The sequence below is a fragment of the Eriocheir sinensis genome, chromosome 37 (assembly GCF_024679095.1).
Source record: "Eriocheir sinensis breed Jianghai 21 chromosome 37, ASM2467909v1, whole genome shotgun sequence".
Classification (NCBI taxonomy): Eukaryota; Metazoa; Arthropoda; class Malacostraca; order Decapoda; family Varunidae; genus Eriocheir; species Eriocheir sinensis.
The window spans coordinates 17,305,326-17,322,032 of record NC_066545.1 but is presented as its reverse complement, the minus strand read 5'-3'; the positions used below and the strand labels follow the sequence as shown (position 1 = coordinate 17,322,032).

The 16,707-nt window shown below is 44.0% G+C and overlaps 1 protein-coding gene across 2 annotated transcripts in view; it reads left to right on the top strand.

Moving 5' to 3' along the window:
* The first annotated feature begins 1,760 nt into the window (after nucleotides 1–1,760).
* The window catches only part of LOC127008420 (A disintegrin and metalloproteinase with thrombospondin motifs 2-like), a 132,029-nt gene continuing 117,082 nt past the window's right edge, over nucleotides 1,761–16,707 (top strand). Inside the window, exons 1-3 of one of the 2 annotated variants that reach the window (XM_050880566.1) lie at nucleotides 1,786–1,892; nucleotides 11,173–11,263; nucleotides 11,944–14,410. In XM_050880566.1, the coding sequence (XP_050736523.1) occupies nucleotides 14,291–14,410 (120 nt within the window). In that variant the 5' untranslated portion in view covers nucleotides 1,786–1,892; nucleotides 11,173–11,263; nucleotides 11,944–14,290. Of the gene's footprint in view, nucleotides 1,893–11,172; nucleotides 11,264–11,943; nucleotides 14,411–16,707 lie in introns of both variants that reach the window. The other variant, XM_050880567.1, reaches the window with a different exon arrangement.

Sequence of the window (16,707 nt, the reverse complement as noted above, 5' to 3'; positions counted from 1 at the left end):
CACCTTTCTCTCCCTCTTCCTCTTCCTCTTTTCTTAAGTTTCCTTCATTCTCTCTCTCTCTCTCTCTCTCTCTCTCTCTCTCTCTCTCTCTCTCTCTCTCTCTCTCTCTCTCTCTCTCTCTCTCTCTCTCTCTCTCTCTCTCTCCTCTCTCTTCTCTCTCTCTCATTCTTCCTCTCTCTCTCTCTTCCTCTTCTCTCTCTCTCTCTCTCTCTCTCTCTCTCTCTCTCTCTCTCTCTCTCTCTCTCTCTCTCTCTCTCTCTCTCCCCTCCTTCGTTGCTTGTCATCCACTTTCAATCTCTCCGTTCCCTCCCTCTTTGATTTTCTCATTTCCTGCGTTTTTTATTTCTCTCTCTCTCTCTCTCTCTCTCTCTCTCTCTCTCTCTCTCTCTCTCTCTCACTATCTATCTATCTATCTATCTATCTATCTATCTATCAGTGTGTGTGTGTGTGTGTGTGTGTGTGTGTGTGTGTGTGTGTGTGTGTTTGTGTCACGTTCCCTTAAACCTGATTTTCTCTTATTTCCCCCCTGATTCAATACTTGTGTGGTGGTGGTGATTGTGATAGTGGTGGTGATGGTGGTACGGAGATACAATGATGGTTGGTTGCTGTTGCTTCTTTTGGTGGTGGTGGTGATGAAAATTATAGTTATGGAAGGGAAAATGGTGGTGATGAGGGTGATGATAGGAGGAGGAGGAGGAGGAGGAGGAGGAAGGAGGAGGAGGAGGACGAGGTGTCGGCATGGGATGAAAGAGGGGGAGGGAGAATGAGAAAAAAATATGTTTCAGGAATTCTATGATATTGGAAAATACTGCCTCCTCCTCCTCCTTCTCCTCTTCCTCCTCTTCCTGCTCTTCCCCTTCTCACATGCCCTCAAGGCCTGTGTCAGAATCTCCTTTGTGGGGGAAAAAAGAAGAAGACGAGGAGGAGGAGGAGGAAGAGGAGGAGGAGGAGGAGGAGGAAATGATTCTGCGTTCTTGGTATGTTCTTATTGATGATGATGGTGGTGATGATAGTGGAGTTAATGAAACATGCACTCGGTCAATGGTGGTGGTGGTGGTGGTGGTGGTTAGATTGTGCTTGAAATAATGATGGCACTGATGGTGGTGGTGGTGGTGGTGGAGAGGGACAGCATCCTTAGTAAAATTGTGGTGAGCTGTCTTTGGTGATGACTGCATGGTTGGTGGTGGTGATGCTGGTGATGATTATGGTGGTGGTGGTGTTGGTGTTAGTTGCATGAGAGAGAGAGCAAGCAAGCAAGCAGTGTGGTGGTGATGGTGCTCAGTTGTGGTGATATGTAATAGCAGTGGTGGTGATGTAAATGAGTGGTGATGATGTGGTGTTGATATCATAATAGTAGCAGTGGTGATGATGCTGAGAGAGAGAGAGAGAGAGAGAGAGAGAGAGAGAGAGAGAGAGAGAGAGAGAGAGAGAGAGAGAGAGAGAGAGAGAGAGAGAGAGAGAGAGATTTGGTAGCTACTTGTGGTGGTGGTGGTGATGTGGTTATGAAGGTGGTGATGCAGGCAGAGTGGCGGTGATGAAGGCGGCAGAAGTGGTAATGAAAGTGGAGGTGAAGGATGCTGAGTAAGGAAGACAACCCGGGCAAAACAGACATAAACAGACAGACAGAGAGAGAGAGAGAGAGAGAGAGAGAGAGAGAGAGAGGAGAGGCAGCAGGGTAGGATCGACGGGGAGGGAGAGATGGATGGAAGGAGGGAAGGGAATGGAGGGTCAAGGCATCAAGGAGGAGTGAGAGAGAGGCAGAGGCAGGCAGAGGCAGTCAGTATGTGGTGGGCGGGAGGGGGAACTAGACGTGTGTTTCTACGCTGTCTGCTCACTGTGCGACCCCACCACGCTGCTGCTGCTGACATCTGACTTAGACTCCGTTCACAGAGGTAGAGAGGGAAGGTGTGCGTGTGTGTATGTGTGTTTGAGGGTTAGGTGTACCTGTGCGTTTGTGTGTGTATGTGTGTATGTGTACCTTTGTGTGCGTGCGTGTGTGTGTATGTATGGGTGTGGTGTGAGTGAATGCGCGTGTGTACCTGTCTTGCAGCTTGTGTGTGTGTGTGTGCGTGTGTGTGTGTTACGTCAAGCCATACTGTCATAATTACGTGATGGTGATGCTGGTGGTGGTGTTGGTGGTGGTAGTGGTGGTGGTAATGATGGTGGTCATGGTGGTGGTGGTGGTTAATGGATCAGTAGATAGCTTATGTTGCGCCTTATAAGCCAACCATTTATCTGGAGGTAGGCAACCGCGCATACACACACACACACACACACACACACTCACACACACACAGCTTCTTGTATTGAGTCTTGTTTACATGAATCAGCTGATGCGACGAAGAGATGGAGGAGGAGGAGAAGGAGAGAGGAGGAGGGAGGAGAAGAAGAAGAGGAGGAGGAGAAGATAAGTAAGAAGAGGCGAATGAGGAGGTGGAGAAGGAGAAAGAAGAGAAGGAGGAGGAGGAGGAAGACCAGGGATGATTGAGAATAAAAAGGAGGAGGAGTAAGAGGAGGAGGAAGGGAAGAAGATCGTATGGAAGAAGAGAAGGAAGGATAAAAGGAATAGTCAAGGAAGAGGAGTAGAAGGAGTAGGAGAAAGGATAATGAGGAGGAGGAGGAGGAGGAAGAGGAGGAGGAGAAGCAGATTGCACAAGTAGGTGGTAACGTTGTACTGGTGGGAACGTAATTGTTGTTGTTTTTGTTATTGGTGGTGGTGGTAGTGGTGATGATGGTGGTGATGGTGATGGTGGTGAACACGATCAATTTAAATACTGTTTTTCTTCACAATTATTATCATCATTGTTGCTGGTGGTGTTGGTGGTGATGGTGGTAGTGGTGGTGGTGATGGATGGTGATTGACCGTGGGTGGTGAGGTGTTTTGCATCGGTGGTGTTGAAAAGTGGAGCGTAATTGGGCAGGTAATGAGCCTAATACTATGATAATGAATAGTAGTAGTAGTAGTAGTAGTAGTAGTAGTAGTATGAATAGTAGTAGTAGTTGTTGCGGTAGTAATAGTAGTAGCAGTAGCAGTAGTAGTAGTAGTAGTAGTAGTAGTAGTAGTAGAAGCAGTAGTAATAGTAGTAGTAGTTGTTGTGGCAGTAGTTGTAGTAGAAGTAGTAGTAGTAGTAGTAGTAATAGTAGTAGTAGTAGTTGTTTCATCACCACCACCACCACCAACACCAACACCAACAACAACAACAATAACAACACTATCACCACCACCACCACCTGGCAAATGACCTTCACCACCACCATCACCACCACCACCACCACCACCGCTGCACACCATTCATTAATAGATACAGACAAGCTAATGGTCCACCCCTTCTTCCCTTCACATCTCCCCTTCACCTCCCATTCATCTCCTTCCCTTCTCCTCTCCTTCTTTATCTCTTCCCCTCCCTCCGTTCCTTCCTTTTCCTTCATCTCTCTTCCCTTCCCTTCCCTTCCCTTCCCTTCCCTTTGCATCCCTTCCCTTTCTCTTCTTTCCTTTCACACTCCTTCCATTGATTTCCTTCCTTCCTTCCTTCCTTCCTTCCTTCCCTTTGCATCCCTTCCCTTTCTCTTCTTTCCTTTCACACTCCTTCCATTGATTTCCTTCCCTTCCCTTCCCTTCCCTTCCCTTCCCTTCCCTTTCCTTACTCTTTCCACATTCTCTTTCCTTTTCTCTTTTTTCCTTCTTTCCATCATTCCTTCTTCCCTCTCATCTTTCCTTCTTCTCTCTCTCTCTCTCTCTCTCTCTCTCTCTCTCTCTCTCTCTCTCTCTCTCTCTCCTCTCTTCCTCCTCCTCCTCCTCCTCCTCTTCCTCCTCCTCCTCCTCCTCCTCTTCTCCTCCTCCTCTTTTCCTTCTTTCTTCTCTTCTCCTTCTTTCTTCTCTTCTCTCCTTCTCTATCCTCCATCCTCTCTCCTCTCTCCTTCCTCCATTCTTTCCTCCCTTCCTCCTCATCTCATTCATTTTTTTATATATTATATTATGAGAGAGAGAGAGAGAGAGAGAGAGAGAGAGAGAGAGAGAGAACACTTGTATGGGCGTTGAGATTGTGTTTGTTAGTTTTTGTGATAGTGGTGATGATGGTGGTGATGGTGGTGGTGGTGGTAATGAGGGTTAGACTTATCAGTGGAGTAGTTAGTGGTGGTGGTGATAGTGATGGTGGTGGTGGTGGTGATGGTGGTGATGGTGGTTTTCACACCATCAACAAACATTCAGTCATGTGCTATAACAACCATCTCTCTCTCTCTCTCTCTCTCTCTCTCTCTCTCTCTCTCTCTCGCTGATTAACACGTGCATATGACACGATAATATTTTATCTCTCGTGAGAGAGAGAGAGAGAGAGAGAGAGAGAGAGAGAGAGAGAGAGAGAGAGAGAGAGAGAATGACCCCTCGAACGCTCTTGCTCTGAATAGTTTGAGATGAAATTAAAGACAGAAAAAGTGAGATAGAATAGAGCGAGAAAAAAGAGAGAGAGAGAGAGAGAGAGAGAGAGAGAGAGAGAGAGAGAGAAATAATGTTTGTACTAGTAATGAGCTGCGACAAGACGGATTATCGAGAGTGAGACATCATTACACACACACACACACACACACACACACACACAGACTCGAACTGATTATAATACTGAGCGCTCATGTCTGCAAAAAAGCTTGTGTGTGTGTGTGTGTGTGTGTGTGTTAAGAGATAAAAAAATAACAGACGGATTTAGATGAAAAAATAAAGAGAAGTGGATTGGAAGAGAGAGAGAGAGAGAGAGAGAGAGAGAGTAAAATATAAACAATTTTTATTTATCATTTACAATCATAGTAACGAGGGAGAGAGAGAGAGAGAGAGAGAGAGAGAGAGAGAGAGAGAGAGAGAGAGAGAGAGAGAGAGAGAGAGAGAGAGAGAGAGAGAGAGAGAGAGAGAGAGAGAGAGAGAGAGAGAGAGAGAGAGAGAGCGGTGTACTGGGGAGGATAAAATCAGATGTGACATGGAATGCAGATCCGTACGAGAGAGAGAGAGAGAGAGAGAGAGAGAGAGAGAGAGAGAGAGAGAGAGAGAGAGAGAGAGAGAGAGAGAGAGATACCATAGTCATAATACAAGTAGTAGAAATATTAACAAACTTAGTAATAGTAGCAGTAGTAGTAGTAGTAGTAGTAGTAGTAGCGGTAGAAGAGAGGAGGAGGAGGAGGAGGAGGAGGAGGAGGAGAGGAGAAGGAACAAGATAAGAGCCTGAGAGAGATACGAACGAAAAAGAAGAAGAACAAGAAGAATATGAACAAGAACAAGAAGAACAAAAACAAAGATGAAGTTTTAGCAATAATATAAATAGTAACAGTAATAGTAGTAGTAGTAGAAGTAGAAGGAGTAGTAGTAGTAGCAGTAATAGAAGAAGGAGGAGGAGCAGGAGGAGGAGGAAGAGAAGGAGGAGGAGTCTGTGAGCCTAGCACGTGTTCGCCCTGACAAGGAGCAGTAAAGAGGAGGAAAGAGGAGACAGCGGAGATAAGGAGGGAAAAAAAGCCGAGGAAAAATCTGAAGGCTAGAGTGGCCGTGTGTGTGTGTGTGTGTGTGTGTGTGTGTGTGTGTGTCGGGAGGAGGAGGAGGAGGAGGAAGCAGGAAGGAGGAAGGACACGAAAGAAGTAAGAATGGGAAGAGGAGGAGGAGGAGGAAATAGAAGAAGAAAGGGAAGGGAAGAATGATAAAAAGGTAGAAAGAGGAGGAGGAAGACGAGGAGGAGGAAGATATGCGAAAGAAGAACGGAGAAGAAGAAGAAGAAGAAGGGGAAGAGGAGGAGGAGGAGGAGGAGGAGGAGGAGGACTTGGGTGGGGAAGACAAGGGTACGTTAGTGAGGAGAGAGAGAGAGAGAGAGAGAGAGAGAGAGAGAGAGAGAGAGAGAGAGAGAGAGAGAGAGAGAGAGAGAAGGGTAAAAGGGGAGGGGATTAGGAAAGGCCTTTTAGGGAGAGAGAGAGAGAGAGAGAGAGAGAGAGAGAGAGAGAGAGAGAGAGAGAGAGAGAGAGAGAGAGAGAGAGAGAGAGAGAGAGAGAGAGAGAGAGAGAGAGAGAGAGAGAGAGGGGGGGGGGGTGCCTGAAGGTGCTGGGACGGACAAAGGAAGGAAGGAATTGATTGTCAAGTTCTTTTGTCGCTGAAGAAGAAGAAAAAAAAAGAGCATCGATTGAATTTGCTGATTGGCTGAGGGGGATGTTGATTCCCTTATAGACAAGCTGGCGAGGCTGACTTAGAGGTTACTTAAATATTTACTTACATATTTACTTGTGGCCTAGAAATGCCGAAGTCAAGTTAGTATATCTCTTAGGTTCTTAGAATATTTAATACGATGATTGCAATGGTTATATCAAGGAGAGGCGGTGGCTGAATGGTCAGCGTGCCCGCGCGGCGTCCATGATGACGCAAGTTCGAGTCTTGTCCGCCCCTACAAACAAGCTGCCAATTTTTCAGTCACCGCCGAGTGGCCTAACGGCCGTACCACTAGGCAGCCTCTTCGACTGTTGAACCTCTTCGGCCATTTTCTCCTACCATATTATTCGAAGTTTTTTTCCCCGAGGGGAAGGGAAGGTGTTCTTGGGCGAAATTGTTGGAATCTGGCAAGGGGTCGAGATAGGCACATCTTCGTCAGCCCCTTCGCATATTTTATGCGTCAATCCTGTATTTCTTTCATTAATATAGTAGTAAATGATCCAGGAATTATAATAAAACTTATTTGATCTAATATGAATCGGCAAAAGTTTTTTTTTAAATAAATGATTTAAAATGTTGTCAAAGACTTTAGGGTTGTATCATGATTTTTAACCCTTGCCGTGTCAACACACCTGCTTGATTAACTCAAGCAGGTAGTCTTTTGCTATAGCTCCGATGGGGCTCGATCACTTTTCTGACGGCTCTTTGTTTGACGGGATGGTAGCGAGGGGCAGAGCAGTCCTGCCTACGACTTGAACTCTTTCAAGAGGAGGGTATCAGGACACCTCTCCTCCCGAAATTAACCTCTGATTTTGGACACTCCTTTAACCTCTGTTCGGAGAGTAGTGTTTTTTTTTTTTTTTTTTTTTTTTTTTTGCCTTTTTTTCTTAGCTCTCCTTAAAAAAAAAAAAAAATAGTGATAGCGGCAGGCACGTGTGGACCCTGGGCTGGCTGCGTGGAGAGGTGGAAACACGGGCCGCGCAAGGATGCCAACCTTATCACTCACGCTATGTTCGCAATTATACCTATATATTTACCATTCAATTAACCATTTTATTTGGTATAATCACCAAAGTATAATCACACTATATAGTATAATCACACTAATGTATATAAAATGCTTCAATTATCAAGATTTACATATGGAGGTGTTTGCAGAGGCTACCAACCCAAATCGAAGAAGCTCTAGCGAGGGAAGGAGTCGTGATCAAGTTATAGTATCTAGCAGGAAGGGGACACTGTTTAAGGGAAGAGGAAGAGGAAAGTTTAAGGCTTCGAGGGAGATGTATGGTATGGCCGTAAGACTACCCAAATGCTGTCCTGAAGACCATCTGTCAACCCGGACTCTAGACTAGCTCTTAAACGAGGATAAAAAATGAGCTCCGGGGGGGCAGCGTGAGCCAGGCAAATTGGCGCCGCTGTAAATCCTTGCCTGTGCCATAATGGGTCGGGGCCGACCATCAGCCCCACCAAGAAAGCCCATCCCAGCCATAGGATGAACGTGAAAAAAAAGGTTACGATGCATAAATAGAGGCAACAATGTTTATAATACTTAACAATGGGGTTACGATGTTTAGAACAGTGTTTACGATGTTTAGGTAGATATTTCATAGAGGTTACGATAAAATTACGATGTTTACAGATGTTACAATGAGTTTACTATGTTTATAATCGGGGTTACGATGTTTAAAGAGGTTACGGTGTTTATAATAGAGGTTACGATGTTTATAGAGGTTGTATGTTGTATATAGGCTGCGATGTTCAATAGGACTTGGGATATTTACGATGTTTCGGGGCTAATGAGGTTAACAGAACCAGCGGCGTTAAGACTGCACAGAAATGCCCTCATCTGCATAATGCTCCACTCTTATCTTCTTCCTCCTCCTCCTCCTCCTCCTCCTCCTCCTCCTTCTAATCTTCCTTGTCTTTAGCTTCTTGTTTTCTTCCTCTTCCTCTTCCTTGGCCTTCTCTTTTTTCTTTCTTCCTCCTTTCCTTCTTTCCCTTCTTCCTCTTCCGCTTCCTCGGCCTCCTCCTTTTCCTTCTTCCTTTCTTTTCTTCCTCTTCCTTCTCGGCCTTCTTGTTGTTGTTGTTGTTGTTGTTGTTGTTGTTGTTGTTGTTGTTGTTGTTGTTGTTGTTGTTGTTGTTGTTGTTGTTGTTGTTGTTGTTGTTGTTCTTCTTCTTCTTTTTCTTGTTTCTCATTCTCTTAATTTCGTTCTTATCTCCCTCAGGCTCTTATCTTTTTTCCTCCTCCTCCTCCTCCTCCTCCTTCAGAATATCCTCCTCCTTAACCCTCCATCCACTTCTTTCTCATCTTCTTCCTCCTTCTCTCCTCCTCCTCCTCCTCCCTTCCCACTCTTGCTTCAAAAAGTAACACCCCTCCTCCTCCTCCTCCTCCTCCTCCTCCTCCTCCTCCTCCAGATCGCAGTCTCTGTTTATTAAAGTGTCAAGTGTAAGGTAAAGCAAAGTGGCTATTGGGTGCAGAGGAGGAGGAGGAGGAGGAGGAGGAGGAGGAGGAGAGGATAAGAGAAGCAGGTGGAGGGATGGATCTGAGGGACAAGGCTAAGGAGGAGGAGGAGGAGGATTTGGAGGAGGAGGAGGAGGAGAAGGTATTGTTTTTTTATGAAGAGGGAGGAGAAAGGAAATGGAAAGCTAACGAGAGAGGGAGGGAAGGAGAGGAAGGAGGAAGGATGAAGGGAGAGATGAGCGGAGGAAGAGGAGGAGGAGGAAGATGGGAAGGGAAGAGAAGGGAGAGAGAGAGAGAGAGAGAGAGAGAGAGAGAGAGAGAGAGAGAGAGAGAGAGAGAGAAGGTCGTTAGGTTTGAGGGCGGGTCTCCAATGATAAGGTCTTGGCGGGGGTCGCAGTCGTGTTCTCCGTTGGGCGTCCGCGGCGGTGTGAATGCGGTGTGGAAAATCTCATTGTGTAGAGATCGTAGACGAAGAAAGGGGGGATAGAGAGAGGGAGAGAAAGAAGATGCCAGGAGAAGAAGAAAGGGTTATAATAGTGGTAGTAGTAGTATTAGTAGTAGTAGTAGTGGTAGTATAAGCAGGAAAATCACCCTCCCATGAAAACTCGGTTAATCTTTTCTGTGGCCTTGGGATATTGTCGCAATGGGAGCCCGACACGTTTATAAATATAGACCTTAGTGTTAGAATTCATTAGTGTTAGAATTCATTAGTGTTAGAATTCATTAGTGATAGCATACATTAGTGATACAATTCATTTATTATATTCAGCGCTGGACGAACGGTTTTTAATGAAGCTTCGACCAGTGATGTAGCAACGGTGCATTAGTGTTATATAGCAATCGTCAAGCGCGAGTCATTGTTATAGCGTTAGAATTAGCATTATAGTGGGATTAACATAGCATCAATAGTGTGTTTTATGACTGTTACCATGAAGCGTTGAGCCTCCTCCTCCTCCTCCTCCTTCCTCCTCCTGCTCTTCCTTCACCTCCTCCTCCTCCTCTTTCATTTTTTTTGGTGATAATAATTTAATTTATTATTTTTATCGCCCGTTCATCAGTGCCTTTGTCCGTGATATTATTGAAGCACTCTAATATTATCTATCTATCTATCTATCTATCTGTCTATATCTATCTATCCATCTCTCTCTCTCTCTCTCTCTCTCTCTCTCTCTCTCTCTCTCTCTCTCTCTCTCTCTCTCTACATTATTATTATTTTTTTCACTATTTATTTTCGTTCGTGGTCATAATTTCTACATCTTTTTTTTTCTTCTTCTTTTTTGTATCTCGTTCGTTCGTGCGTGCGTTCGTTGGTGGGTTCGTTCAATACTTTATTTTTTTATCCGTTTTCGTTATATACGTTACGTTGTGGCCCGACGATATGTCTGTTTTTAGTGCTGTCAATATTTTACCAACTTTTTTTTCATTTATTTTTCTTTATATTTTTGTATTTCTTTTATTTTTGTCTCTGTCTGTCTGTCCGTCTGTTCTTTCCTTTACCTTTCTTTCCTTTCCTTTCCCTTTCTTCAGCGTTCCCTCCTTTTCTTTCCCTTCCTTTTCTTCAAATTATTTTCCTCTCTCTCTCTCTTCCTCTCTCCTCCTTCTCCTTCCTTTCCTTTCCTTTCCTTTCCTTTCCCTTCCTTCAAATTATTTTCCTCTCTCTTCCTCTCTCTTCCTTCTCCTTCCTTTCCTCTCCCCTCCTCTCCTTTCCTTTCCTTTCCTTTCCCTTCCCTTCCTTTCCTCTACCTTCCTTTCCTTTCCATTGTTTTCCTTTCTTTTTCTCTTTCTCTCTCTTCCCCTCCCTTCCTCTTCCTTCCTCTCCTCTCCTCTTCTCTCCTCTCCTCTCCTTTTCTTTCCCTTCCTTTCCTCTCCCTTCCTTTCCTTTCCTTTCTTTTCCTCTCTCTTCCTCTCCCTCAATCTCCCATTCTTCTCCCTTCCTCTTCCCTCCTCTCCTCTCCTATCCTCTCCTCTCCTCTTCTCTCCTCTCCTCTCCTTTTCTTTCCCTTCCTTTCCTTTCCTTTCTTTTCCTCTCTCTTCCTCTCCCTCAATCTCCCATTCTTCTCCCCTCCTCTTCCCTCCTCTCCTCTCCTCTCCTCTCCCCTCCTCTCCTCTCCTTTCCCTTCCTCTCCTTTTCTTCACTTCTCCAATCTTCTTAATCCGTAACCACAGAATTGATTTGATCCACACACACACACACACACACACACACACACACACACATTGCTCTCTCTCTCTCTCTCTCTCTCTCTCTCTCTCTCTCTCTCTCTCTCACACACACACACACACACACACACACACACACAGGCACAGACAGAATTATCACATGCATATTGATAGCATTTTTCACTTTGTCATCACCACCACCACCACCATCACCACCACCACCACCATTATCATCACCACCACCACCACCACCACCACCACCACCACCATTATCATCACCACCACCACCACCACCACCACCACCACCACCACCATTATCATCACCACCACCACCACTATCATCACCATTACCACTTTTTTTCTCTCTCGTCCCCAGTCGTGTAATCTGCCAGTCTGTCAATCAATCAGTCAGCCAGTCAGTCAATCAGCCAGTCAGTCAAGCCTCCAGGACTCGATACAGCCTCCAGGTAAGTCAGTCAGTCAGTCAGTCAGGCAGTTAGTTATTCAGTCCATCAATCAGTCAGTCAGTTAGTCAATTTCTCTCCCTTCCTCTTTCTCCCTTCCTCTCCTTCACTCCCCTGCCTGTCTCTTCCTCTCCCTTCCTCTCCCTTACTAAGAATATTATCATGACCCCACGACAGGATCCCATCTTGCATCTTAAGAGAGGGAGAGGGAGAGGAAAAGGAGGAGGAGGAGGAGGAGGAGGAGGAGGAGGACGATTAGCTGTGTGTGAGGCAAATTAAGTAAGTAAAGTGGATGAGTTTAAGTGGTGGTGATGGTGTAGGTGGTGGTGGTGATGGTGGTGATGGTGATGAAGAATGAAAAGTAGGTGGTGTTTTGGTGTTGGTGTTAGAGAGAGAGAGAGAGAGAGAGAATGAACAAGGGTGTATATGATATTGCTACACCTCTCTCTCTCTCTCTCTCTCTGGCTCTTTCTCGCTCTCATTCCGTAAGTGTGTCTCTGTCTGTGTACGTATGTGTGTGTGTGTGTGTGTGTGTGTGTGTCCTAAATAGAGATAGTGTGGACCCCCCCCAAAAAAAAAAAAAAGAAAAAAAAAAGAAAAAGAAAGCAAAAATAGACATAATGGTAAGAGATTTTATTATGCTAATGTAGTTTAATCTTTTTTTCCTCTTTCCTCTTTTGCAGTTTAGAAAGGAAAGAAGGAAGGAGAAGAAAAAGAAGGAAGAAGAAGAAGAGGAATATCCGTTTAGAGGAGAGGAATGAAATGAAAAGAGGAAAGAGAGGGGAGAGGAAGAGGGCAAATAACAAGAAAAAAATATGTAGTGTAAATACGTAGAAAGGAAGGAAGGAAGAGGAAAAGGAAGAAAAAGAGGAGAAGAGAGGAGAAGAGAAGAGAAGAGAGGGTGAAAGAAAATAAGAAGAAAAACATATGACGATAAAGAAAGAAAAACAAAAGAAGAAGAAATAATAACAAGAAGAAGAAAAACGAGGACAAGGAACAAGAAAGAAGAAGACAGAGAAGCGGAAGATAAAAGAAAAAGGTAAATAAGAAAGAAAGAAATAGGAGAAGGAAAAGAAAACAAACCAAAGGAGAGAAAGGCGAAAAAGAAAGAAATCATTGGAAAAGAAGTTAAGTTTTATCTTCAGTGACTTAGGAAAGGAAGAAGAAAAAGGAAGAAAAGGAAATAAAAAGGAAGAAAAAAGAAAATGTTTGTTAGTGAAAAAAACCTCGTGTGAAAAAGAAAGAAAGAAAGAAAGAAAGAAAGAAAAGAAATATTGAAAAGATAATCTATACGTGAGAGAGAGAGAGAGAGAGAGAGAGAGAGAGAGAGAGAGAGAGAGAGAGAGAGAGAGAGAGAGATGATGAAACAAACAAACAAACAAACAAGATACGATAAATAAGAAAAAGAAAGAAAGAAAGAGAGAGAGAGAGAGATGGAAGGAAAGAAAAAAGTGATTGAGTGAGAGAAAAAGTAAAAAAAAAAAGAAAAAAAAAGTGTGAGAGTGAGAGTGCATCATCCTGTGTGTGTGTGAGAGAGAGAGAGAGAGAGAGAGAGAGAGAGAGAGAGTTAAAACAAGAAGAAAAATAAAGAAAATAACAGATTGATAGATAAAGAGAGAAAGAAAGAGAGAGAGAGAGAGAAGGAGAAAGTGAAAAAAAAAACGAAAAAAAGAAAGAAAGAAAGAAAGAAGAGAGAGATAAGGAAATCAAAGGAAGGAGGAGGAGGAGGAGGAGGAGATAAGAGTGAATTGAAAAGAGGGAAAAAGGGATAAAAGGAAATTGATAAAGATGGCGATAGAAAAGCGAATGAGAGGATAAAGAAAAAAAGAAAAAAAGCTGAAATATAAAAGGAAAACGAAATAAAAGTGAGTCAAAATAGAAATAAGGAAAATAAAGAAAGAGGAGTTGGAGGAAAATGATAATAAATGGATGAAGAAAATAAAATAAGATAAAGCAGGAAAGAAAACAGATACAAAAATTATGTGAAAGAAAACGAGAGAAAAAGAGAGAGGAGGAAAAACAAAGGAAAGAGAAACAAAGAAAAATATATAGTTAAAGAAAGTGAAAGAAAGGAGGAAGAAGAAGACGAAGAAGGAAAAAAGGAAAACCAAGAAAAAAAGAGGAAAGGAAAATAGAGAAAAATAGAAAGTGGAGAGAAAAGTGAGAGAAGGAAAGAAAGATAATGAACGAGAAAGTGAAATAGAGAGAGAGAGAAAGAAAGAAAGAAAAAGAAAAATATACAGAACAAAAGAGTTTAAAGAAGAGGAAGAGGAAAGTGAGTTCAACGTTCCTCTTACCTGTCCAAGAGGCAATTAGCTGCACCTACCTGGCCGCCAAGAGGATAAAGAGGACCTTTCCCTCCCTCTCACATCCCTCTCACCTCCTACTTTTCCTCTTTTTTTCCTCTTCTCTTGTTCCTCTCTCCCTTCCTCTCACATCCCTCTCAGATCCCTCTCACCTCTTAATTTTACTCTTTTTTTCCTTTTCTCCTCTTGTTCCTCTCTCCCTCCCTCTTACTCTTACTCACATTTATCTTTTTCCTCTTCCTCTTAAACTTCTCTCCTCCCCTCTCACATCCCTCTCAGATCCCTCTCATCTCCTACTCTTAAACTTATTTCCCCCTTTCCTCTTCCTCTTAATCTTCTCTCCCTCCCTCTTACATCCCTCTCCATTCCCTCTCATCCTCTCGAATTCCTCTTTTTTCCTCCTCTTACTTATCTTTTATCTTCCTATTCCTCTTCTTTTTTTTCTCCCTCTCTCTTCCCTCTCCTATCATCTTCTCTCTCCATCTTCTCCTATTCCTCTTTCCTCCTCTTATTTCTCTCTCTCTATTCCCTCTCATATTATATTCCTTTTTTTATTTCTCTCTCCCTCTCCATCCCTTTCCCTCCCTTCTTTCCCTCCCTCTCAATTTCCTCCCTATCCGTTTCCTCTCCCTCTCCGTTTCCTCATCTCTCCACCATGATAATACCTAAGTGAGAGAGAGAGAGAGAGAGAGAGAGAGAGAGAGAGAGAGAGAGAGAGGTAGCCATGGCGACGACTCTCCACTTACGGCATCCACCTCTCCTCCTCCTCCTCTTCCTCCTCCTCTTCCTCCTCTTCTTCCTCCTCCTCCTTGCCCCGCCCTCCGTCGCCTCCTCCCTCGCCAAGGTAAGTGTGTGTGCCTGTTGTTAATTACACACACACACACACACACACACACACACACACACACACACACACACACACACACACACACACACACACACACACACACACAGAGACACGCGCGCGCGCCCACACACACATCAAATACCTGTCGGCCCTTAATTAAGAGGCAAGTGCCGCCCCTCACCTGTGTGTACACCTCCATACGCACATATGTGCACCTGATTATAGAGACGCACATTTGTATACCTTTTATTCTATACTTACATCTGTGAACGTATGGTAGTTTGTTTATACTTGTGTGCGCGTAACTATACACATAATTGGTATTTTTTTTATATACGTACATATGTATACTTTTATGGCGTACATGGGATCTGGGTTATGTTAGTATGAAGGGGGCGAAGCGTGTGTGTGTGTGTGTGTGTGTGTGTGTGTGTGTGTGTGTGTGTGTGTGTGTGTGTGTGTGTGTGTGTGTGTGTGTGTGTGTGTCGCATTGTATTTTAAGGTGAACTCCTAAACGATGGACAGACTTAATTGCATCACTTCTGCTACTAATAAACGCTGGACAGACTTTAATTGCATCACTACTACTACTACTACTATTAAACGAGTGACGGACTTTACCTGCACTTCTACGACTAAACGAGTGACAGACTTCAGCTGGTGGTCATGGCGGCGGCCACACATGGCTGCCACCTCCGCTGAGCTAACTTATTCACCACCACGGCCTGTCACGGTCTCCCACACAACCTCGCATGCACTGAAGCATTCAAAACTATACACGAAACGTAGCCTCTGGAGGGTTGAGCATGGGAATTGACATAGCACACAAAACACAGAAAGTCACGTGAGAAGGTAAATAGGGTGAAAAAGTATGAAGAAATTGGTGTAGATGAAGAGCTCAGGGCTATCGACTTCCTTGTTGTAAGCTGAAGGAAGATTAACGGTGTGTGTCGTTGTTCAGCACTCAACACTCAGCACGCAACACGATGCAATCACCTGTCTCTCCGATCAGAGGTTGTTTACACTGCTGCTAAACATACCGCACGCTCCCGGCACCAAGTATTAAACGTATTTCATATTTCTAATTCTAACGCACATCTTTATCATCTTATAATATTAGAGTTATTATATAGGACTTTAAAATAACAACATATAGTATGTGACGATTGCTTATGTGAGAAAAAATATATTTGAATTTCCTATTTCTCGCATCTCCTTGTTTCTTAAATACTACTAGCAAGTCAAGTATCTCTATACCGTAGCTAGGAGAAAAAATGTGATTTCTAAATAATAGCGAAAAATAGCAATTTTTTTTTGTTTTTTTTGTAGTTTCACCAGGGCCACCAGATGGCAGGTGGAGCTCAGGGAGGCGGCCGCAGTGTTTGGCTCCTGAACGAAGATTAACTTAATTAGTTTAAACATTCCCCTTCCTGCTCTGCTGTTGAGCCGCTGGGCCTCCCTCAACTCCCTAAAGAAGAGGAGGAAGATAAGGCCAAAAACCGGTCACAAGAGGAAGGAGAGGAAAATTGCCCCGTATATTTTGAAATGTAATAAAACCGTTACCAATGCCGCGCCGCTGTTTTCCTGCGTCGCGTTGGGCTATTTCTGTAGAGGCTATGACGGACGTGTACAGAAGTCGTGGGTTGCGGATACTCATACAGTTCACAGCTGCCTTCAATGCTACATCGTACACCGTAGTACATCAAAATTTACCATCTTTGTGTCCTCCTTGTCTTTCTCATGCACCACAGTAATGACAGGTTGTTAAGGTCAAGGCGAGACAGAGTACTAGTTACTGGACTGCTCCACTCAGGCGAAGGAGGAGGAGGAGGAGGAGGAGGAGGAGGAAATAATAGCAAGTGTCGAGATGCTAGACTTGGATTCTGACGTGTGTGTGTGTGTGTGTGTGTGTGTGTGTGTGTGTGTGTGTGTGTGTGTGTAAGCAATGAGGCCTAATTGGGAGAAAGATTAGATGTTCTGTGTGTGTGTACGTGTGTGTGTATGTGTGTGTGTGTGTGTGTGTGTGTGTGTGTGTGTGTGCGTGCGTGAGTGAAGGCTCGTCATATGTTGCCATCTTCCAAAGTTTGCTCAGTAACTTGATCACTGCTTGCTCTCTCTCTCTCTCTCTCTCTCTCTCTCAATGCATATATTACCTTTTTCTTCCCTCCTGTTTGTGTGTCTGTCAACCTGTGTGTGTGTGTTTGTGTGTGTATGTGTGTGCGTGTGTGTGTGTGTGTGTGTGTGCGTGTGTGTGGTCGCTTTACCCTTCTCGTTGCTAAAACCGACCCTCCCAT